Source organism: Stigmatopora nigra, chromosome 11 (genome assembly GCF_051989575.1).
Source record: "Stigmatopora nigra isolate UIUO_SnigA chromosome 11, RoL_Snig_1.1, whole genome shotgun sequence".
Taxonomy (NCBI): Eukaryota; Metazoa; Chordata; class Actinopteri; order Syngnathiformes; family Syngnathidae; genus Stigmatopora; species Stigmatopora nigra.
In genome coordinates this window covers 10,095,568-10,120,888 of record NC_135518.1, presented here as the reverse complement: position 1 = coordinate 10,120,888, position 25,321 = coordinate 10,095,568, and the positions used below count along the sequence as shown (strand labels likewise).

The following is a 25,321-nucleotide window of genomic DNA, read 5'->3' as shown; positions in this document are numbered from 1 at the left end:
TTTTGTTTCCAGGTAGTGACTGGGGTTTGAACTCAGAACCCTGGATCTCAGAGACTAATGATCTAACCACTCAGCCAGCAGAGCACACAGTAACTTTAGTAAAAAAAAAAAAATTGACATGGGTTTTGGGCACAAAACCCATGTCATTTTTTTTTTTTTTTACTTAAGTTACTGTGTGCTCTGCTGGCTGAGTGGTTAGAGCATTGGCCTCTGGTATCCAGGGTTGTGGGTTCACGTCCCAGTCAAGACCTGGAAAATATATCTTGGTGTCCCTGCCTCTGGTGGGAGGGGCCAAGACACATGGTCCCCTCCCACCAGAAGACACTTGGTCCCCACCCACCAGAGGTGGGAGGTGGGAGGTGACACCAAGACACTCCCTCCCGCCAAAGGCGGATGAGACCAACACTTATACTTATACCAAAACACTTATACCACTTTTTAGCAAAAGGTTATTGGGTCCCCTCCCGCCTTCGGCGGGAGGGGACATTAAGACACTTGGTCCCCTCCCGCCTTCGGCGGGAGGGGACCTAACTGTCTTGGCCCACCCACAACACCCTTGGTCCACCCCCGCCTTCGGCGGGGGTGGACCGACGGTCTTGGCCCACCCACAACACCCTTGGTCCACCCCCGCCTTCGGCGGGGGTGGACCGACGGTCTTGTCCCACCCGCAACACCTTTGCCCCCCTCCCCTGCCGAAGGCCGAGGCAAGACACTTGGTCCCCTCCCGCCTTCGGCGGGAGGGAACCAAGATTTTTGATTCCAGGTAGCGACCGGGAAGCGAACCCACGACCCTGGATGTCAGAGGCTGATGCTCTAACCACTCTGCTGGCGGAGCCCCCAATAATTCTAGTAAAAAAAAAAAAATTTGTCATGGGTTTTGGGGAAAAAAAAATAAAATAAAATTGTATACCGAGCTGGGATTTGAACCCAGGACCTGATGTTTCAGAAGCCAACGCTCTAACCACTTGGCCACCAGAGCCACTATAGTCTTACCTACAAAAAACTAAAACTTTACATAACTTTACCAAACAGGACATATTAGATGTTTTGAGTAGCATATATAGTTTTAGCAAGAGCAAACTTTGACATATTTCATGAAGTTTGACACACAAATACTTATAAGTAGAGGTGAGTGAGGGCTTGGTGAATATTGTGGATTAAACTGCTTCTCACAAGGTTAAGTGAGCAAACATAAGAGTGAAAAGCACCCAATATTCCAAGACAGTCTCCCATCCAAGTAGTAACCATGTACAACCCTGCTTATCTTACAGAGTTTTTTCAGGGTAGTACAACAGAAGTCCAACCAGGACATGGCATTAGATGTTTTGAGTAGCATCTATAGTTTTATCAAGGGCAAATTTTGACATGTTTCATGAAGTTTGACACATATAAGTAAAGGTGAGTGAGGGTGTTGTGTATATTGTGGTTCAGACTGCTTCTCACAAAGTTAAGTGAGCAAACATAAGAGTTTCCAGCACCCAGTATTCCAAGGCAGCCTCCCATCCAAGTAGTAACCATGCACAACCTTGCTTAACCTCCAGAAATTTGTTCAGGGTAGTATGCCAGATGGCCAACCAGGACATGATATTGGATGTTTTGCGTAGCACTTATAATTTGAGCAAAACCAAGCATTGACATGTGTAGTGTACACTTGACATTGAGTTTGGCCAACCAATCTACATAAGCCAATCTAAGTGTGAGTGAGTGAGGGCTTTGTGGCTGTGCCTATAGGCAAATATTTGGGCTGTCACCCACCCAAGTGACATGACCACATCACCCCAAAAAAGCAGCTGTAGTGTAAGAGGGCATTTTTGTGTGGAAGCATGCTGAGAATATAGCCATTACAAGACTCTCCGAAGGACAGAAATGCATCAAATTGTGTTCAAATAGCAAACTAGTTTCACTTGTTAGTGTTACTATTGATAATCTTTTTTTTCCTGCACCACTGTTACAATGGTCATTCTCTTCCCTCAGATACTTACGCATTGTACAGACATTTACTTTGAACGTCATGTGCAACAGAATGGCATTAAAGTTATATTGCCAACAAAATTTCCTGTGTTTAATTTCTCGTCACATTGTTTTTTGGATAGGTTTGTCCGTGTCGGGTGTATGTATTCAGATGAGTTAGAAGAGCAAGTGCAGACACCCACATTCCTGCCCTTTCCTTAGAATTTTTTGTGTCAAGTTTTAATTTGTTTTGTAGTTAGTGCCCACTGCAAAATTTGTCAAGATTTTACACTGATCCGTGTATTGCATTTCTTAACCTGAAAAGATGGAACTGCCAAATGTTACACAGTTCCATTTGAAACATTTCTACACAAGCTTTGAAAATAAAAGTTGTTGGCCTACAAATTGGGTGGAACACTTTGGAACACCCTGTATTGTTTTTGATCAGATATGCAGCAACTCCCAATGTTTTTTGTGGTTCCATCATTCAACCAGTCAGCGAGGACTTTCAAAACGGAATAAAAGGCAAAAGGACCACGCAAAGCAAAACTCCCCTTCAACATCTCAGGTGTTTTTTGCTGGACATGTCATTCCAAACGCGATGCATCTCCTCGGGGGAGATCTGGTGGACTGTAATGACCCGCCTGTACCTGCACAGGCTATAAGCCATCTTCCAGTGATTAAAACCAGTGTTCTGAAAAGGATGTATCCCCAACTTGCGCAAACACAAACCCACGTACACGTCCTCGAGGTGCAAAAGTCTGGTGTGAAGCGAAGTGTTAAAGATCAACTCAGCCACGTCCGACGAGAACACATAACCAGTGCCAGAGCAGAACGGCGGGTATTTACTTTCAGGGTACAAGTCTCTGGACATGTACCATTTACTACGCATGTCCCTTATCGGACCTCCGTGGATTACATAGCCGGTAAAGTACCTTTTTCTAGGCTTTGTGGTGGGTTTGAGAAGCTTGTAAAGCAAATTGTCCATGTTGACAAACACGTCACTGTCGGTTTTCATGACGTATTGCGCTTTAGGGCAGAATGTGGCTACCCAACGCATTCCCATCATCGTTTTGAGGGTGAGGTTGTGATAAGAGTCAATGAAGTCCTCCACTACAATGTCATGGAAGATCTGGCTCTCCTGTTCCACCATCTGGTTGAGGACGGCGTCCGTGTTACGGCCCAGGAGGAACATAGTGAGGACACGCAGGTCGCTGTAGGCGCTCTCGTCGCCCCAAGTTTCCCGAATAGCCTGTCGGGCATCAAATTCCTTGTGCGTGGTGCTAATGAGGATGATCAGGAATGGGGCACTATCATGGCACTTCTGAGACTCGTTGATGACAAAGTCGTAGGCGTGTGAGTTCAGCGGTCGAGTGCGGATGTTGGAGGTCATGTTTTTGGCAGATTTTACAGTCCTGCGGCTAGGCAGAGACATGTGACCTATGTAGGTGGACGTGGGCCGAGATATACTCAAATACCACAGAGCGCTTGCCCAGCACACCACTGTCAGGATGTAAAGGCAGGATACTTTGGACGGCATTATGCTGCATTTAAGTGTTTCGGGACAAGCCGGATTTTATAAGTCCACCTGTCCCTGTGCGCTATTCCAACCAGCGCGGCAGCATGGAGCTGCTCCGGTGTGCAGATCGACATGAATTGCCACGAATCGATAACTTTTCAAGGTCCTGATGCTGTTTGCGTTCCAATGCAAAGCAACTGAAAAATGAATTGATGTCCAACTTCTTTACAGCATTCCCATTTAAACCTGAAAGAGAGGGGTGAAAAAAACATTAAATTGCAATCTTTTGAATGACAAAATAATTACTATTTGCTGCCATTGAACCACTAAGCAACTCTGTTGTTATTTCCCACATCAAAAGCTATTGGAAAATGTTAACCATTCATAGGGCACTATTTTTTTCATATACTATTACTATACTTAAGTTTTGGGACCATTTACCCATCATTCGGATGAGAAAGGGTCTCTAAACTTTTGACCAAGAGTATATATTTTAATGTTGATCGTTAAAGTACTTAGAGATGCTACTTTTTTCAGGTGGATCATTGTCTTAAGAAAATCTAATTTCCGTCAATGCTTAAATAAAAATATTAGTGCAAAAGTCTTCCAGAAACACATTTTGAAATGACTTTGTTTTGAAATGTTGTGTTCAAATGTTTGCCTACTTTTAAAAATACTTTCATTATTCCGCTCCATTTTCATGGCTAAAGGATAAGCTCTTTTTTTCCTCCACTTTTAACACTAGATTTTCTTTTCCCACTGCCTGACTGTTCATCACTTGAGGGGTGTTGAAGGTTTCTGCACGCGTAGAGAATATTACAGCTCTAGATTACTGTAGCGTGAAACCCAGCCTTTGGCCAGGCTGCTTCGTCTTTGTGCAGCTATTATTCCAATCAGCCTCAATATGGGTTGTCAAAATCAGGAGTCAGTCATGAAGTGTGCAGTCAATATTATACGGGAAGGACGGGCGTGCGTTTTAGCCGCGCTGGACCTTAAAGGCATGCTACACACTTACTGAAAAATAAAAGGATAGGATTGAATGGGAAAAATAATTAGTCTACAGTGCCAAAAGAGAGGCAATTTATCAAATGTTATGATACAGCAAGAGCTTACTAGTATATGGAGAGGGGAATAAAGACAAACATTTATCATAACGTGACATTCCTTTCCCCGAGCCTCTGGACTAACGCTTTGGCGGACTTCTCTCTAAAAAAAAAAAGCCTTATTATGCCCCACACGCAAGAAAAATGTTTTGATTCATGGCTCCAAGGCCATGAGCAGACAGCCTTCCAAAGTGTTTTTCCAATAACAACATCTCTCGTCTAATACATTGCCACATTCAATTTAGCAGTTCACACAAAGCTGCAAATAATTAGCCGGAAAAAAAAAGATTTCAATGACTTCACCTTGATTTTCGCCAATGACGACAGTTATACTTCATCACACAGGCTGGCTTTCTTGATAGCCCATGCAATAAATTAATATGTTTTATAATGACGGTCTCTATTTAAGGTTATAAAAAAGGAAAGAAAAATGAAAAATTGACTTAACTTGAATGATTTTAATTGATTTCATTTTCTGATTTGATTTTGGGTCACATTGTTCATTTTGGGGAGGATTTAAAGGTCACTTCGAGTTGAATTTAGCTCACTTCTTGTTGACTATGGCAGTTTTATGCCACTTCCTATTAAGTATGAAACACCCTCAGTCACTCCCTGGTAATTTTTGCTCACTGATTGTTCTTTTTGGGGCATTTTCAGCACATTTCCAACGAATAATGGAACCTAAATCTTTAAACAACTGAAATAAAGCAACAATTAAAAAAATGTTGAGGCAAAATCTCTTCCTCACAGCTTTGCAGGGATCATTTTCCAACATGGAATGATGTTGCTGCAGTGGCACGCATTACTTGGTGTATTCACAGCCCATTGAGCGGATTGCAATGGGGCTGTTCTGCTGGTCTTAGTTACAAAATGTTACGCATCATCCAAGCAGATTTGCTTCGGTTCATGCAACAACTTGGGAGTATAAATGTTGGAGCTTTTACAGCAAATACCCAGACTAACACTCTCCAACCTTGGGGGAAAAAAAGCACTATGGCCTGTTTATTGTACGCTCCAAAATACATTTTAGCCTAATCTAGTGCACTGTAAGTGTCAGGTCTTCCTCTAGCTACATATGACTTTGCTTGGTAGATACTGTTGTTCTTTTCTGTTCAGTTCTGCACAGTCAGTTTCTCTTGTTCCAAGTAATATACTGGCAGGCTTCCCATTTACTGCAGCGAAGACACTAAAAAAGAAAAAAAAACCCTGACGTTGCTCAGCAGTGAAACAGTATTAAACCACTTCACACTCTTAAGAGCACAGAAAAAAAATTGCAGGACCTTGAATATCCTAAGAAAATAATTTAGTTAGTCTTTCAATAACAAAATTAAAAATTAAAACACCATGCTATTATTACGAGTGAAATTTTTAGATCTTAAATTTTCATGCCGGACAATTATTCAGGAATTAAACAGACCAATTGTAATAATGTAAATTTTGTGTTGGGATGAATTGTTTGTTGATGTTATTACTACAATAATTTAATGTCATAGTAAGAGTAGTGTTGGCTCCTTGAATAATGTAAAATTAACATTATTTATTTATCTTAATGTGTAATTCAAACACAATTTCTCAGCATGTAAGTGAACAACAACTGTATTTAGAAAACGGGACTCTGCAGCAAACTAAAACTCTGAGGGCCTGAACCAGAATTTGAACCCAACACCTCTCGAGTATAATGCAGACTTTCCACAAGGTCACTGCACTGACAGTATGATATCTACTGTCTAACACCACTAACAAGCCAATTGCATTATACATAGTAGTTGTAACTGCCCTCACCTATAGAAAAATGCTACAAACGCAACCATGTTTGTTAATTGGATTAAGAAATAACCACAGCTTGGATCTCATGTCATAAATGTTGAAAATAGTCAGGTAATGAAAAGATGTTTGCAGAAGTAGCCAAGCACGTCACATCCAGCAGTCAGGTAATCATCAGAGAGACAGATGGTGCCGCGGATGATTGGACTCTCCACTGACCTATTTGAATTATTCATTTAGTCATCTTTCATACCGCTTATCCCCATAAGGGTCGTGGGGGGATGGGGAAGGGTGCTGGAGCCTATCCCAGCCAACCAGGGGCAGCAGTCAGGGGAGAAGACCCTGAATTGGTTACTACAATGACAAGCATTCACGCTCAAAATCACACCACTGCCAATACCAAACTACCAAAGTCAAGCGGAAAAACCCTGCACCATCGTGTGGCCCTATTTGACTTATTAAAATTTATTTAGAGTCAAGTCAAAAATGCAAAATAAGAAGCTTCAGTAACCTGCAGGAAGCTTATCGGGTTGATAGGAGTGAAACTCTGAAGCTGCTCCGCAGGCTTTCTGAATTACTCTCCAATAAATGTGCCAAGCAAGGTTACTTATTACCCAAAGCCGTGAAAGTAGCGTTTCTGTCTTGTACACGGCAAACACAATTTAGCATTGGCGAGAGATGGCTGTCACGCCAAATGAAAATGTCAAAAAAAAAGGGAAGGCGTCACTGGGATTTAAAAGATAATGAAAGGTACAGAATGACATTAGGTGGAGAAAAAAGGAACGCGAGAGTGAGTATGCATGTGGCAAAATGATGTGTTGTAAGGGAACAAGTCAGTCTCATGGGACCTCTCAGAGAAAACTCCTTCATCTTTGGAAGCAAAATCATCAGCTATGATTATTCTCCATCACAAACTGAAAAATGACAAGAACAAAAAGCATGACGGCAGCAGTCTCTCTCTATGGATTTGTAAAGCATCAAAATTACGTGGGATGCTGCATTTCCCCGACCTAGAAATAACCTACAGTCTCTGCTTGCTGGGAAGCTATTAGCTTTCATTTGGCTGCATTTCTGATTTCATGATGAAACAAGATGCAGCCGCCATGATAGAAATGATGACTGTCTAAATGGAGGATGGCGAATGATGGGTCACATCCAAGGTGGCTCTCTAAACGCTACTGTCCTTAAATGGCCTTTCTAGTAAGACACTACTTCCTTCGAAAAACATTGTTATGCTATTGGTGGATACCCTATTATATTCAAGTCAACAATTAGTGTATTCTCCAGTATTTAACGACTTTTAAATATGATTTTTATCCATCCCCTTACCAAGCTCGCAACTCAAAGCATTATCATTTAAACAGTCCTTATTCAAATAATTGGAATTGCCATTAATACGTTCAAACCTCTGCAAGAAAATGGATGTTTAATATGTCGTTTTATTTTCCCTTTTGACGCAATATTCATTCTTATTTGAATGCAAGCTTTTTAAAATAATCTCTCAAATAAACTGGTCTTTCACACCACTACTGAAATTTCCAAGCCCATTAAGACGTTAAACCTCGACAGTTTACAATATCTCTTACATTAAAAATGTTACAGCAATCATTGTGATATTTTCATAGGTTGTAGTTTATAGCAAAAGTCCACATGCACATTTTAGAGAGGTTTGGTGGCTATTTTAGGTCACTAAGCCATCTCATAATCCACAAATAGTCAACACGCACACAAGCTGCACCGCAAGAACATTCTATTTTTCTGCTATAAAATCCTTTTGTGTGTGTGGCTCAAAACTGCATCAATAGGTCTGCTAGTTGATCATCAAAATAGGTCGTGCACAAACAACCCCCCTTTTTTCAACTCAAATCTCATTTCAAATGGTACATTCTGACATGTCCGTTGTGTTATGAAATTAGCTGATCTTATGCACTGCCGGTCCAGATGGCATTCAAAAGCTGTTGCCATCTTCATAGAATTGGCACAGGCAGCGTGTTTTTCCATTGTTTATGAAACGTGGGCCTTGACACCTAAAGCTCTCTCAGAGGCAAATCATCATCTAACATAGTTATGTGTTTTCTTATAACTTGACAAGAAAAGCGATAAAAAATCCGCAATTGCATTTTTGAGACATGCGCCATTAACAAGACTGCTTTGTCAAAGGATATATATATTTATATAATCTAGTAAAAAATGAAAACTACAGAAATAAACATGTTTTCTCTAGGTTCCACCTTCCTTTCCCTAACTCCCATCGCTCTGCCATGAATTATGCATTCACATTCAATATGTTGGTATCGGCCACGGAACAGGACACTTCCTTTGCTAGTCCCAGTTGCAAACTCTACTTCCTTTTGCTTGAAGCCTTATTTTTATAATTCACACTTAAATTATGACCCAGGAAAACTTGTTTACTAAACATTATAATAGAAAGACGTGCTCAGACCAGCCAATTAGACTACAGTAGTTTCAATACTACTAAATCCGAAAGCAGATTGGAAGTATAAGTGTTTCAGCAGATTAGAATCATGTGACAGCATTTAAAGCCTGAAAAAAAATATATATGGTTTTCCCCATAAAGCATGAATCCAGGATAACATTTTGAGTCTCCTTGGCAGAAGGCAGATTGAAATAGTGAAGGAATTGGAAGGAATTGTGTACCACTATGGCTCCTATTACAGAAGCAATGTATAGGAAGCTAACAAGGCACAATTGGTGCTTCCTTGTGAAACAGCAATGTTCCCCTGCGCAATTTGTCCCCAAGTGAGGACATTTTATAGTTATGTCTTTTACAATATCAAAATATAGCCGTATTAGGAAATATTATCTTTTAAGATTGTAAAAAACAACAACCTAAAACAACCAGTTATAGTCATACAAGACCAGCTATATCCAATAATGATTTAAAAAATTCTGTTATGCAATTAAAAAATATTTCCAATACCAAAATACTGCAAATTGTAGTTACAAATAAATATAACATCAATATCGTCTTTCCCACTCATTAAAAATAAGAAGAAAACAAAGTGGAATCACTAGACTTGGATTTTGTAATATCAGAAAAAAATAAGTGCAGAACATTGCATGAAATAAAACAATATCCTCTCCATTTCTTTTGTAAACATTACACCTGTTTGCTCAAATAAAAATGAAACTCATTCATCAGCAGGCAGTGTACTAAATATGCATAATATTCACAGGGAATATATTCTAGCAAAAATGTGTCTTGTCCAGGAGGGACTGACAACTAAATACCACTGCCAACCCACCCAGTCAAAATGGATTGGACACCCCTTACCCTCAATAGCAGTTTGGTGCCAAGTGATGTAGGGTTTGCAGACAGCCTAAACAAACTAAAAAACAATGGTGGTCACGTTTGGGATTTTGCAATGACAAAAGTCTCTCTTCAGTGGAAAGCAGATCTAAGAGTTTTTCACTGGAAAGTGCTCGCTACAGTTTGTTTTCACTCAACGGTGCTCCAAGCGGAGCCAAAGAAAGGATGAACCCAAATTTACTCCTTAGTGAGAATCCTCTGGAGACGACACGGCCTCGGAGACAGAGCGTATGGCGCCTTAATTAGGATGTGTTGGGCTGTTGTCGTCAAATACTTTGCTGTAGGATTTTGTTGAATTGTTTGCTAGCAAAATATGGGAGTCTTCAAAACGGTATACTACTTACGTTTCAAATTTTAACTTACAAATCCGAATCTTAAAGCGTGCATTCTTTATTTTAAATATGATTGATTTGGTTCACTACACTTTATATTTTCCACAGATATTCACAAATCGAGCTTTTCATGAGGATTATCTAACGGTGTCAATATTGTTTACACCTGATCCAACGAGTTTTATCAACGGATTTGTGAGGGTATGATAGCATTGCAGTACCCCATAATTATTTCAGAAAAGAAAAGATAAAATGTCAATATATTTTGCTGCGCGTGTGAGTCAGTACGTGCCTTTGGCTCAGTTGATGTCAATAGATTTAATCGGGTTAAAAACTTGTGCATTAGCTTTTATTCTCTGTTTTAAAACAGTTTTACACCTCTAAATCGATTACACCTTTTCCGCTGATCTTTCTTTACAGCTCAGAGTATAACATGGGAAAAAAAACTGTTAAGTATGTTGACATTACTTCACAAGGATTCATGATTATTAATCATTTTACTTACTAATTTCTAACACCATAATGATTAAACTGAAGTGTAATTGTAATAGTTAAGTCTAAAAAATTACTTTCAAGGGAGGAACGGAAGGACAAGTTAAATGTGAGTTTTACACTAGTATTTACATGATACTAAAGATTTCTACCCAATATTGATATTCAATAAAATACTCCATGTGCAGCTCCTTGTTTGATATTACATTAATCTAAAAAAGCAATCTAATTATAACAGGGCAATATCCTCTTTTGCTATCGATAGTAATGCAAAATCCAATGTCTGGTGACCTGTTATACTGCAAAAACAAATAAGACAATTTTGAAAAATATTTAGGGATAATATTGTACAACAAAATAGCTGGATATAATTGGACTGGATAGCTAAAAAAAATGATTTTTGGATACATTTCAGTATACATACTTTGATTAGGTTTTGATACTTTTGACGAGCCTATTGTCCACTTTTGGAATTCCATGCTGCAATTTAATAAGCCTCATCAAACTGTAATTTCAACGTTCGTGAGATGATTGCATTGTAAAGATATTAATTGGCCCTGACAATGTTTAGTGAAATAGAGCCACGGGGAAATTACAGTGGACGGTTTAAGATGGTTGGAGACTATAATTATGTCTTGTTTGGCGACATATCTGCTTCATCAAAAGGGGGAAAGGAGATGGGGTTGCAGACTGCTCAAAAGATATTTTTTTCATATCTTTGGTGAAAATATTCTTAGGGTAAAACTGTTTTATGGTGTTTTTTTGCAGTATGCAAGGAGGTGATTGTTTACATTACTCATGTTGTATAATGCAGTTTGATAAAATGAAAATGTAATCTCATGAAGATAAAAAGTAGTTTCAAATTGCCTTCAAAAGAAACTGTGGAAAAACCAAAGCAATAGCCGTGTGCAATCAGGAGATTAAACGTTTTTTTTGTTGTTGTCGGATTAGCAAACTCGTATGATTATATGAGTACTGTCCCAATAGATGTAGTTGTGAACTAACCATTTTTGGCATACACTGAATTGAATTATACAAAATGCAGAGACATTTACAGTACTGTCGTTGTATTGTTTGTTTTATTTTAATTTTAATATCCATTTGATGACTGTTATTGTTGCACATCTCTGCATTGAATTAATTAAGCCAACAAGTTAAACGACTGGGATAGCGAACAGTGTTGAGGTTTTTAACTAGCAAAACTTCTACTTTAATGTTGGACTATTACACGGTGTAGTTAAACCTATAGGCATCTTTTTATAGGAATAATGTTTAATTCTATATTCTTATTCATCATGCAAGTTTACAGGTATTTTAACTTTCTTGACATCAAGAGGAGGATGTACTTTAAATCCACATTTAAAACAAGTGCATTGAAATGTTAAGTAAGAGAAGATGATTTTGGTCAGCACCATGGACAGAGGTCACATCTGTGACTTGAATTGCTGGGATCGGATGAACTTAACCTACTGATTTATTGTTTCCAAAGAATGCACATTGCACAATAGCATCCTTGGCAACTTTTCTAGTGAAGTCTATGAGTTTGTGTAGCAGCACCAGGGCATTGGAGGTCACCTGTCCAGTTTGAACAAATGTGACCTCTGTCCATGGTGCTGAACGACCAGTAAATGCATTTGAACTGCACTCGAGTTTGAGTTCGATTTATTGGATAAATAAACTAAACAAATTAATGAACATATACATGTAAATATGTAAGATTATAGCCACAGGTTAATTCCCCTTGTAAAATTAATTGCCCACCCCTGCTTTAATATTAAACCTCTTTTTAAAGTACATTATTAGACCACATAATTTTGAGAACGAGCAAATTCGGCGACTAATTTTCTGTTCGACCAAATGTCCGGGCGGGATTACGGCACTACCCTTACATTTTTCCCCAAAGAGAATGACATTTCTGCTGACTAGAAGGAAATGAAAATCATATACCGTATCTGCAAATGCTGTAATGCAGTGTTGGGATGCGTGACTAAATGTACAAGAATCAATATCAAGAAGTCAATTTCACCTGCACTTTCATTTGCTTTCTTTTTTTTGTTTTGCAATTCTCCAGCTCAGATGACATACAACAGTAAATAATTGATTTGCAAAGAGGGGAAAGAAAAAAAATGATGCCATCCAATTTCCATAAATGCATCTACTATGATTAGAAGCTTAATATATTGTGAACAAGATTCTGACATCAATGAGCATAAACACTTGCAACTGAGCACTGAAACTGATTGCTGATATGCTACTTCAACTTTAAAGCCCAACTATTATAATTCTTCATCCTTCCCAAGGGAATCTTCACAAAGCCAAAAAAAATACAAAGAAATATCTCCAGTAAAATTGTAGTTTACTATGCCTTTGTCAAAAAAATGAGCGATTGGGAAATTTATGGATTTTCCCCACATCACAAACACTGAGCTCCGACCTCCAAATCTGTAAATCGTTTCAAGGTATTCCCACCCAGACCGCTACCATTGACAAGAAAATCGCAAGATTCAAAGACTTTCAAATTAGGATGTGCATTCAATACTGTGCTAGCAAGAAAATGGGAAGTCTAGTGATACAGTGTTTCATCATCAGGTGTACAGAGGCACTGTCAAGTGTACATGCAACTCCTGCAGCAGGGCCTCTAGATCAGATATGAATTGATTTCATTTATGATGGCAAGTTCGCGCAGCCAGTTGGACACATCAGGGTTTGCCAACAAATGTAAGACTTGTGCTGGAGTTGTACTTGGTATTAGAGGAAAAAAAAGGATGTATGTTTAGGTAAAATGTTTACTTTCTTTCATAAATTTGTAAGCACGATTTTACATAGAATACATGGTGTGCCTATTAAAGATATTGACGTGTTGCACAGTGAGTTTAGATTAAAAAAATTAAAAAAATATTCATTTAGGATTAAAAGGAATAGTAGTTGGGTTTTAGATTGTAATAAGTGTTTTATTTAGTAGTATAAATCTAATTTTGTATTGTATTACTCTAAAAAAAAAAGTCATGGTGGTATTGAAATACAATACATTTGATGTGATACTAACTGGCAGAATTGGGTATCATTAAAATTATATAATTTCTTCTGGCACCAACGCATTAATATGTAGAATACATGTTTTGATAAATATCCTTTTAATCTGTGGGAGTTGTTTTGAGCTGGTGGGAATGCATTTTCCTAACGTTACTGACAGGCCGAAGCAACCATTGCCCACAAGAGCTACAAAATGGGATTAGAATGGAAAAAAAATAAGAAATGCCTTTGGCTATGTGTGCAGTATTTTTTCTGTGTCAGAAAATGTGATCAACATACTTTCATCATGAGCATATGACTTTGTTTATTTAGCTCTCTGCTGTAGCTCGAGATTTTCATTTTTAGGACTTTTTAAAGCCTTTCTTGACAAAGCAATTACGATACGCTAGAGGATAACATATGAAGCCAATATCACCCGCACTCAAGTCTCACTTTTGTGTTGATTCTCCATCACGCAAGTGAGAATGACTTTGCTTTTCAAAACACTCTGCCGCCTATCATGTAACAATACATTTGCCAAATATATCGCCTTACAATCACTGCCTTCATATCGTGAACACGACTACGAGAAATAAAAGAGGCACCGACTCCTAGAATTCCGTGGAGAGAAATAAATAGAAAATGAACCCCCCAAAATTCCATTGAGACCTGATTCAGTGGCAAGATATTTATCGACGCCTTCAGCTAAAAAAAAAAATCCTTCTTTTCAACTCAAGTTCATACTAAAAGCTCTCTTTCAAGCAGAGAGGTGCTTTTAGGTACACGGGCGAACAACACTTGCAAACAAACTGGGAGAAATCACAATGTGGCGCTGCTGTTTATCCCATTCAACCGATCTCAAGTTTCCTTCAGGCTGGACTTCAGAAATGGGTGGGCTATATTTTTTTTGCGCCATCAATCCCTGACAGACTATGTGAGACACTGATGGGGGTCACCTTCAACCAAGGTGTCCCGCGGCTTCCCAGAAACAACAGCACACAACCCTGTACATACATCCACCATAACATTTTTCTTGGCTTCAAAACAAACCTTCCCATTTTTTTTTTAAAACTCCATTTCTACAGTGCATTGGATTTCAGGACACATTTCACAGCCTTTGCAGTGTTTTGAATGCTTACATCATTATCACACCACACACAGCCACAGAAAACTCATTTGTGCTTCATTTCTGCATTCACTCATACACCCTCCCACTTTTTTTTGGATTCTGTCCATTTGGCAAACAGCACCTTGGATGACACAGGAGAAAAAAAAGCATATTGCAAAGCACTTGCTCCAGCTATAATACTAGTGTATATTTTTAAGACAGAAGGCAAGAATTGAAGGAGAGAGATGAGTTTGTTTTTCTAAGTGATAAGTCAACAATTGGGACAAATATAATAAAAATCTGACAAAGAATTGTTCATGTCTTAGCACCAGATATTGCTTTTTCCTTGCCACAGGAACCAACTGATCCCAATAAATATATATGAATATATTTTTATTCAATGTGATTGCATAACTATTCCCTCTATTCATTCTCTCTGACACCCAAAAGCCTTTTCTATCCTTTTCTATTCAGCTGCATTCTCTGAATAAACAACAGAATACAAACAACCACAAAAGGAAGAACACCAATCTCCTATGTGGCACATTAAAATGGTTTTAGCCTCAGATTTGCCATTCTTTGTATCTAAGCAGCATGACAGGACAGATTTAAAAAAAAACGGTCAGGATATGAAATCTATTGGCATCAATGACTTCAATTGAGTTATTTGAAAAGAATAAAATAAAAAAATTAAAAACTGTGAGGACGAATGTGGTTTGCAGTGGATACGTGGATTACTTTGAGTTCTACGGCTTCCGACTTTTAAGCCGTAAGGGCATCTAAATGTGAAGAGGAGCATGACAGCGTGAGACTGGGATAAATGCTGACTCTTGAGCAAAACACAATTTGTCTTGCTGCGTTTGCGGTTTAATTTTGTTCCTTTATGACTTTAAAGCCCTTATTGACAAAGTGATAACAGCCCTTTCAAGAAGTAAAAAAAAAGCAACAATGCTGCTTTATATCCAGTGTGGAATATATACAGTAAGCGTTATGTGCTATTTTTTTTTTTTTAATACCCTCAGTAGAGGTTACGGCTCTTAGTGAATTTTACCCTGCTCACAACAACAACAAAAAAAGGGAAGTGAAAATTTCAATGTTGTTTCCTGTGCTAAGCCAGAAATAGGCTGATCATGGAATAGTGACAATATATATGAAACAGCCACCCGTTACAGCTTCCCAGTTGTGCTGCCAAGGTTACATTGGGCGAGTTAAGAGCTGGAACGTTTTGATTGCATTCATCCTGCAGCTCATCTGCCTGTAGCGTCTCACTGTGGCTAACCAAATTAGGATCATTATGCTTCTGCATTATATGACAGGAACCTATAATGGTGACTTAAACCGAGACAATGACAGATCATATTTATGCTGATTGTCAGTATGTGTTACTTATGTGACGTGACAGTGATGTGGGATGGGGTTGAGCTGTCAAGATATTGCATGTGTCATCAACACTTATTCATAATTCTAAACAGAAAACCAAACATTTAACCTATTCACTGCCAACAACAAAAACATGTCCATTCCAATTAGTTAACCATATTTTATGAAACTCTTAAAAATACACAACTTAAAAGCAAGTTAAAAAAAGGGCATAGTACAAATCAAGTCACTTATTTTTCAATCCACTTAGGTGTATTTTGAGAATTAATGAAACTATGTTTGGACAACAAATGCACCCAACAATAAGCCGCTCTACCATATTTTACAACAAATCCAAATTGCTTAGATATAGGCCACATTAGACTATAATTGTGAGTCGTTTGTCTCTGTGTGCCCTATGGCGACCAGTCTACGGTTTAGTATGCTTTTCATCCAAAGTCAGCATAGGCTCTGGCAATCCTCGCAAGATAAATGAATGCATGGATACTACTTTGTATAGAAATAAAACATCCGTCATGTTTTTAGTCAAACAAGTGCCAATCTGGCCATATGGGTCTTCAATCACGCATTGTGATTCCAAGCAAAGTGAAAATGAGGGAATGACACTAAAGGGGAATGAATTCCTGCTGGCTAAGGCACAACTTAATTTAAATAATCATCACATAGTGCATCCTATGAAAATGAAGAAGACTAACTCAAAGCGACCATTTCCAAACAGCTTGTGTTGAATCAGCAGAATGAGAACGATGTTTTTTTTTTAATTAGTCTAACGACAGAGGATAACCAACATCTTTTTTGTTTTTGTGTGTAAAGTCCCTTCATATAGTGTGCAAATGGCTACTTGAGGCGGGAGAGCCAAAAAAATGAAAGGACGGCATCTTGAGCCTCCAAGCATGAACGTGTTTTATTCATCATGGACTGATAAAAGATTTACTATCTCGGCATAGATTTTTGCGTCAGCCCCTGCTGGACCCTTGGGGAACTTCGGCCCTCCAAATGTCCAAGTTGGCTTTTGAGACGCTTGGAATATTAGAAAGGCGAAGAGAAGCGATTAGATCGGTTCTAGGCTTCCAGCCTTGTCCAGCGAGTGCGCTGAGACGGCACATCAGTCAGAAAAAGTCTTCAAGGATTGCAAGGCAACTCAACTATGGAGACCGCCGAGACTTAGAGAGTTACTGGGCCTCTTCGACTGGAAAGGTCCAGAAGAATTGTTTGACAGCTTAAAAAAATAGCAAGGAGTAAATTATTATGTCATTGTTTGAGTGACTGCTTATTTGATTAGCCTCCCAGTTGTTATTTTCATTCCCTTTCTAGGACATAATCAACAAGAAGCTAATTAATTTCTCAAGATAATAAATAATTTAGTCACATTGTTCTCTGAGATCTGTTGTGCTTCAGATGAGAAAAATAAAAGTACAATGGCAACTGCTGCAGGCACACTAGATGAAATTTGCATACATTTGATTGGAATGTGACTGCATTGCAGACGAACAATTTGGCTTCACTGTTGTTCCGTAATATTATACTCAATATTATGTTTTCTGATACGTGTTCATGGAGCAAATTTTACTGTTGTAATATAAGATTTATCTCTATCTCACCTGAAATTAGATGAAACAGGCCTAAAAGAAAAGTGCGAAAACGTGTTTAATTCTTAAAATTTTCGTCGTGCATGGCTTTTAGTACAATTCAGTATTTTTCTTATTAAAAGCACAACATACTGCGCAAATATAATATTTTTTGGCAGAGGTTGGAACATGTGAATGCCTTTTCTGTATATTTTAAGTAGACTGCTTTGGATCATGAACGAGGTCTTATTTTTTTTAAATTAGATTTCTGGCCGTTCTTATTGTGTGTTTGCCAAGCTTTCCAAAAAGGCATATATCATTTAAAAAGGATCAGAATGGGCCAAGTAAACCCCATTGGTGTTCTTCAAATATGAAGAAATTCAAGATCCTAAAATACAATAATAATAGCTTAAGAATACATAATTGCCATTTTGTGATTCAAATACACTGACTTATTTGAATTTTGGTCATTCATGCTAAATTTAATCAACCACCCTTATATGAAAGCTTCTCAAATAGGCAACTGTGGAATAGTTTTATGCTTGTGATGGATCTGCTTAAATGCAAACCTTTAAGTAAAACTTCTTAGGGCGCGAGTTTTGTCATAAATAATATATTAGATAAAAATGCACACATTGCCTCTAAATGGTATCTTATCTTATTTTGAGACTGCATGCAAAAATGTTCTTTCGGGTGGAATGGCTCACAAACTGTACAACGAAGCAATGAATTGTGTTTTCTGAAAGGACAATAATACATTTCGTTGCCCAAATTCATCGTCATTTACATGTTATCAGCAAAGATCACGCTAACAATGCTTACAAAGTCAAACGTCTTCTGCAGAATCAATTTCAACTCTACAAAATATATAACCTGGTATAAAAAAAAACCTAAAAAACAAATGGATGCCTATAAAAGAGAATCTCCCTGGAGGGGAATGGAAAAAGTGAGTATGAGAATTTTAGAGTAGATTTAAGCCTTGTGGGACCAGAAAAATAAGTTTTTTTCACAACTCCTCCTCATGGGAGAAATAGTCAGACAGTCAATCTACACTTATGGAATGTTATGCCTTGTTTTTTGTAATTTTTTTTGGGGGGGGAACATGATTGGTTCATGGCGAACATACAAACTAGAGTCCAAATTCATATCCAGACACCATGAAGCAGTGGTAGTAACCTTACATGCCTCTGTGCCACCCCTTAGTCTATTCCAATTTGCAAAATTTAATTATGACTATTTAGTAAGAGAACTAAAATAAAATTGTCAAAAGCAAGCTTCAAGGAAAAAGCAATGTAAAGCAAATTGCCTTTTTAATTTGTGCTTTTCAAGTGAGCACCCTAAATCTGTACTGTGCCGCCTTCATTTTAACTTTGGCTTATGGCTGAAGGAGAAAATCCTGCCCAGAGTCGCATCGCGGATAGAAAAAGTCATTCTGGCAGCTGTGCACAGGGATGACAATGACTAATGCCCAGGACATAAACAGAAATGTTGAATGGATATGACATAAAACTTCAATGCATTTACACATGAGGGATGAAAGCTATTTTTCTAAAAGATCTTGAAACTCAGCTTGGTTCAGATCTGCTTCTAAGACAACAACAACATTTGTTCTATGCCAAGACATCATTCTGCAGCAGATTAGTTGGAATTATTTAATTTTATATTATATTACTGCATATAAAGTTACTACACAGCCCCTAAGTGAGGAAAATGAACAAATCGCACGATATGGGGATCTGTTGATATTTGGTTTTAAGCAAAATGGGGAAAAAGTACAAAGAAAAAAAACATTTGGGCTTTCTAACCATAAAATAAATAGGCATACTCTGAAAGCATAACTATAACCAACAGCGAAACAATCCTTAAGAGGACAAATAGTTGAAAACAACTGTGGAGAATGCTGTTCACACGTAATCAGGCAAGCAACACTGACTAAGCAAAGTCGCACAACAGTAAAACCAGGGATTACGCATTTAAACTCGCTTAACTAATTACACCTTGTGGAAATGTGATTAGAGTAAGAAGGACACCGTCAGACATTGACCGGGTCGTTATACCATGCACTCTTTCTCTCTCTCAGGAGCTAAACAAGATGAAGGAGTTTTTTTTTTTTCACATACACATGTCTTGGCTTTGGATCGTCATCCTCGTAAAACCAAATGGAGATGTGATAGGAAACGGGCATGTGGGGAAAAAGGGAAAGTAGATTAGCCCGTGAGCCAGGTACTGATGAGAAATGTCCAGGCAGTGGGAAAGGAAGATGCACTGTCAATCTAAACAGATTTCACTAGGAGGATGCTAAAGAAGGATGGACATAAAAATCCATGCATTGATCAATGAGCTAGGTGATAGAACATGAAATCTCTGGGTTTTTCCCCACAAACACAGAATTCTGATTAGGTGTTGACTATATCAGTTCATACATCTTGTATTAGAAGAGGAAAGGGTTATGGAAAGATCAAAACCCTTCCTTTTTTTCAGTTTGATTCACATGTCCTGTTCAATATGAATTCTTGCTTCTTGCATTACAAGACACAAAATACACAAACAGATTTTATAATACCAGTAATAGTTAATTTTATAGTGCAGTGAACATACATATACTATGTTGTTAACTCCCGAACAATAGTTTTCTGAAAGCCAACTTGTACACTGTGTTTAACAATCTTTTTCCTGATTTAGTTCTAGCTTCTTACTTGAAATACTCATGGCTTCTTCTACTAAAACAAGACGGCTGATCAAGCACTCAAGAGGCCGACATAATTGACAAGTCATTTTATAGGCAGCCATATTATAAAAAAACTAAACTGGACACTGAAGTCCAATCAGATCTTGCTCACCTGTTTCAATGTGGTCAATGACTCCAAATCGATTCCAAAACAAAATCTTTAAAGTTTGTCAACATAATAAGCCCCAAATATTGTGGATTTTGTCAATTTACTAGATGAATAATCATTGGTGACTGCTAAGATGCTGTTGCTACACTGTAATGTAGTTAAAACTTGAACTATTGGCTATTTAAACTTTTTTTGCCTCAAGATCTACATTTCAAGAAATCAAACTTACAAAATGTCACCCCCCAGGCCACCCCCCAAAGATCAGCAATTAAGCATGTTAGTATACCTCAGGTTAGAGCCAGAGGTGGGCAATCCGGTCCTCGGGGGCTGCTGTGGGTGCAGGTTTTTGTTCCAACCGATCCAACACGCCAATTAGATTTCTGCTGAAACAAGAAGCACCAGACTGCAATCCACTGATTTCATATCTCACATACCAGATTGGTAGAATAGTTTCCTCTAATGGGTTGGAACTAAAACCTACACCAATTGTGGCCTTTTGTGGGATTGGGATAAATCTGCTCCGGATTAATTCTTTAGTTTACTGCAAACACTCAAATTCATAGTAGTCTAGCAAAGGAAAAAACCAGCAGACTAGATCAATTCTTATTGTCGTGCAATGTACCAATAGTACCTTGAAGATCTACACTTTGGGCATCCATGTGCAACCTCAGATAAACCATGCCCATGCCCAGATTCGCAAGCTGGTAGGATAAACAAAACGTGTTAAAAGATGCAACTCTAAACTAAAGCCAAGAAGTACTCAACTACAGCCTTCAAGTAAATGTGGTGTGAGAAGTGGTTTACCTTAGAAATTGCAAATGCACTCAGTATCCTATTCATCTCTACATTTAATAATCTTGAAATTTCAAGTTACCTTTAAGTTAAAATTGATATACATTTGATCCTGATGTCTGAGGCTACAAAAAAGGACCTGAACGAAGTAATAGAGAACATTAAGACATGTTCTAATCTAAGATTTATGAACAGCGGTGTTAAACAAACTCCTGAGCCAGTTGTTAGGCGTAGAGTTGATAGGTGTGGATCACTTACGAGGCTTATAATTGAAAGGACAAGGGTGACTTTCGACATAAACAACAATAAACGGTGGTCTCTAAGAACATACCTGTGTCTACTGTCATGAGAGCTACAAACACCATAGTGCAGGGGTAGGGAACCTATGGCTCGGGAGCCATATGTGGCTCATTCCATAGATGAATATGGCTCTCCACTAACCTGTGAGGTAAAATATGGAAATCAATGGTGAGAGAGCAGAGTCCCAAACGCAGCAATAGGAGCGTTATGTCGACACCACCTCTAGCACCAATTAAATCATAATTGTTTGTCATTACTCTTCTGCATGAATTATCTCATTAATACTGATTGCTTATCAACAGCATTAAAATGTCATCAAAAGATAGACTTTTTGCACTTTTAAAGTGGTGAAATGCCCCAATTAAAAAAATCACAGATTCAAATATTTTTGCTTTTCAATTCTGAGTATGGATCTCAAGAAATAACATTAGAAAATATGAATTGTTTATGGCTCTCTCTGTTAGAAAGATCCGGATCCCTGCCATACTGGGAACTCGCGTGGAATGTCACAGAGAGCAAGGGCATTCCACAATCGGCGTGAGAGTGAAAGGGCGATTTCATCCACAGAATCAAAAAGAGGGATCACAACAACATGCGACGGTAGAGCGAGAATATTATGGCGTGCTTACCTCACTGCATCGCAGAGCCGTCGTTTGCACAGCACGCCACATCCACGACATCCACAGTAGCATCTTGCAACGCGTTTATCACGCCGACAAAGCCCAGATTGCGAGTAGCACGGGGCGCCGACGTCAGCACTGTTGCCCAATGGGCGTTCAAATCCACAAAGTCATCAGTCAATCGCCTTGCAGAACCGTTAGCGGTTCCGCCCATCGTAGAGACAGACAGCAACGTAGTTGACGACGTGACTTTGACAGATTTTAAATAATGGACGCGAAATGCAAGCTTTGATGTCTATGCTGTCATTTGCATCTTTTTTAGAAGGGTAGAAACTACCAGAAATTACATGTTTAAATGCAAAATAAATGTATTGATGTGCAATTTTTAGTGGTACATAAATTGCACTGGCCAACATTTCCAGTTTTTTTTCTAGATGCGTCATTTTTTAAACTGATTTTATACATTCTTTTGCAACATTTTAATTTAAATAACGTAAGCAATATCCTTTAGATATGGAAGAGTATTATTGCCACCGATTTAAAAAAAAAGGATGGAGAATGCAGAATTCTTAATTTGAGTTAATTCTAATGAAATTATAAATTAACAAAATATTGACAGCATAATTTCTAATCAATTAAAAGAACACATGCCCACTTAACCACTCTAAAGATGCTACATAATTAATAAAAATATATAATTAATAGCATTAATATTTATGATTTACTCATTGTCTGCCAATCACAATGATAAATGTCCAATTCATTATTATTTTCAATGCCATTGACATCACTATGTGTTAAGATGATTACTTTTTACAGGCAGAAAATAATTCTAAAAAATAAATCACTGAAACAGACATAAAGTCCAACAGAAAAAGAAAAGCCCTTTATTGGCCATTAATCAATTATAATGTAAAACCAAACCAGCCTGAAAGCATGAACCAATTCAGGAATTGACAAACTATTTCAAATAAGCTCAGCCTATTTAAAACAAGTACCATTTTAGTCAGAAAAAGTATTTATCTTTGTTCAAAATAGAATACAAATGTATTACCAGTTTATTTATGACCTGTACATTTAAATAAATAAAATAATTTCTTATGTCTGTTTAGTTGTCTGCACACCAGGTGCCAAAGTATTTAAGCAATCTAAATTAAATAAAATAATTACCTAGCCTGGGAGAATTAAATTCCAAAAACTGTTAAAGTGATATTAAAAAAAACTAAGAAAACTAAGAAACAATGATTTATAATGGAACTGTGTTAAATTTCCAAAACAAACTTCTGGGTTTATCTATCCACTAGATAAAAGGAAATGATTTGTAAATATTTAGATTCACTGTCTTAAAAATCCAATTCCAAAACAAACTGAAGAACAGCAAACACATTTTGGCCATGCTTTAAAACAGAGAATACCCCTGATTGCTTAACATTAAACCAAATCCAAATACTTGCAGCAAATTAAAACTTCTTTCTTGTCCCATCCACATCCTCTCTAACTTTCCCTCTAATGTACGTCCAACAAAACCTGAACAACATGCTGAGCTGCTTTACACAACTCTGCATCCATGAATCATAACATACTTTTCATCCTTTCAACAATACAACCCAAACAATCAATCTTTATCCTAATTGGACCGATATATATATACTTCAAAGGATACTTCTTGGAACGGTATCCCCATGTTGCTGTTGCGTTAACTTGGGGGAGTTGTCTTTTGGGGGCCATTGCGGTTTCGCTAATGGAATATCATCTTCTATTTTAAAGGCTTTCTTAGGGGAATCATCCCGTGGAGGCCAAACGACTGATATCTTGCTGCCCTGCGGTTTTCTATCATCAAATGATGTTGTTGTTTCAACCTCACCACCATGTGTTTTGTTCCTGTCAACTGAATTTAAGCTGCTTGTCGAATATCTCCATTCATGTTTCTGGTCTAGTGGGACGGATACGTTACTTTCTGCTAGTGCTTTCTGGCCGGGGTCATTATCGTACATCCCTTTGGACTTAAGGAGTTGTTTGTAGTGGTGCAGGCAGAAGAAGTGTCCGTGGAGAGAGACATAATTTCCCAGGCTGCAATAGACATGTGTTAGCTCCCATTCAAGATGTTTTGTGGCTATTTTAATTTACCTTAGTTTGCTTTTGCATTTCTCACAGAAGAAACAGGATTTATGGTACTTTTTTCTGTCCACTAGCCATCCATCCATCGGGTAAACCCTCCTCCGACACACTGTGCACAGCTCCGACTTCGGAACTCGAGCCTATTGGAGAGAAATTGAGCTGATGAGAACTCTTAAATTTGTTTGCCAATACGGTGCAATTAAAGAAAAAAAACACTCATCTGCATAAGCTCAAGCAAAAATGCAAACATCTTAAGATTTATAATAATATCGGCTGCTTGTTATTCTATTCAACCGTACTCGACCTTTAATTCACTTAGGTACACATTTCAATGCCATCTCTAAAATTAAGCAATTAGTCAGATGGTCTACTGCTGTTTAAAAATGTCAGAATGAATAATCACAGACTGCATCATGTTCACCATTAATGATAATAAAAGAAAAAAGACATGACACACTGTTATGCCTCGTTTAGACCGGCCGAAGATTTTTCTGGTTGCACGATGGGGTCAATATAATCTAGTGTGGAAGGGGTGATATTACCAGTTTGACCAGAGCATGCATTTAATTTTCGTGCTGCAGAGAAGATGACCGAATTGGTATTCCTGGGACAGATTTCAGTGAGGATGAGGAAGCAGCCAATCAAATATATTTTCAACCTTCACATGACTTCAGTTGCTTGAACTTTAAATTTCCTTAACGTCAACCTACAAAAGCCTAAAATAAATTAGGGAAAAGGAGACTAGAATTTAAGTCACAAAGAGAATTAAGGTTGAGAGACTTAAGGCTACTTTTGGGGTGATTTTAAAGGAATCAAATAAGGTTAGGAGAAAAAAAGTTGAGGTAAAAGTCGCGGTATTATACTTATTTTTACAGTACGTGAAGCAGAAGTAGTTCTGGGTCTGCGGATTTAACTCTTGGGCGATGGAAAGATTGATGTCAACTGGAAACAGCATTTGGTAAAAAGGTATAGCACGATGTTGCGTGACATGACTCGGCAGGTCTGAACACAGCATTAAGGCTAAGCAGTCCATGCGTTATTTAAACTCAAAGCCTGCAGCCTGCCTGTTTCTATTAAAATTGCGCATTCCAAAGG

General features: G+C 38.1%; 2 protein-coding genes across 5 annotated transcripts in view; both read right to left on the bottom strand.

Annotated features, from left to right (window-relative positions):
* Positions 1 to 665: 665 nt before the first annotated feature.
* b3galt1b (UDP-Gal:betaGlcNAc beta 1,3-galactosyltransferase, polypeptide 1b) lies at positions 666 to 22,258 on the bottom strand. 4 transcript variants are annotated; one of them, XM_077728524.1, is made up of 4 exons: positions 22,118 to 22,258; positions 21,520 to 21,629; positions 20,683 to 20,779; positions 666 to 3,715 (listed from the first exon to the last, which is right to left on the bottom strand). In XM_077728524.1, the coding sequence occupies exon 4, from the start codon at positions 3,488 to 3,490 to the stop codon at positions 2,507 to 2,509; it is 984 nt and encodes a 327-aa protein (XP_077584650.1). In that variant the 5' UTR covers positions 3,491 to 3,715; positions 20,683 to 20,779; positions 21,520 to 21,629; positions 22,118 to 22,258; the 3' UTR covers positions 666 to 2,506. The 4 variants fall into 4 exon arrangements, with proteins under 4 accessions (XP_077584650.1, XP_077584649.1, XP_077584651.1 ...); XM_077728523.1 differs by having other exon boundaries at positions 20,683 to 20,776; XM_077728525.1 differs by lacking the exon at positions 20,683 to 20,779.
* A 1,772-nt stretch (positions 22,259 to 24,030) lies between these two features.
* The window catches only part of xirp2b (xin actin binding repeat containing 2b), a 28,445-nt gene continuing 27,154 nt past the window's right edge, over positions 24,031 to 25,321 (bottom strand). Inside the window, exons 9-10 of the mRNA XM_077728696.1 lie at positions 24,236 to 24,366; positions 24,031 to 24,178 (exon numbers count right to left, since the gene is read on the bottom strand). Coding sequence (XP_077584822.1) covers positions 24,275 to 24,366 — 92 coding nt within the window. The 3' untranslated portion in view covers positions 24,031 to 24,178; positions 24,236 to 24,274. The remainder of the gene's footprint in view (positions 24,179 to 24,235; positions 24,367 to 25,321) is intronic.

Coding starts and splice junctions, on each gene's coding strand:
- b3galt1b (XM_077728524.1), bottom strand. CDS start 3,490: ATGCCGTCCAAAGTATCCTGCCTTTACATCCTGACAGTGGTGTGCTGG.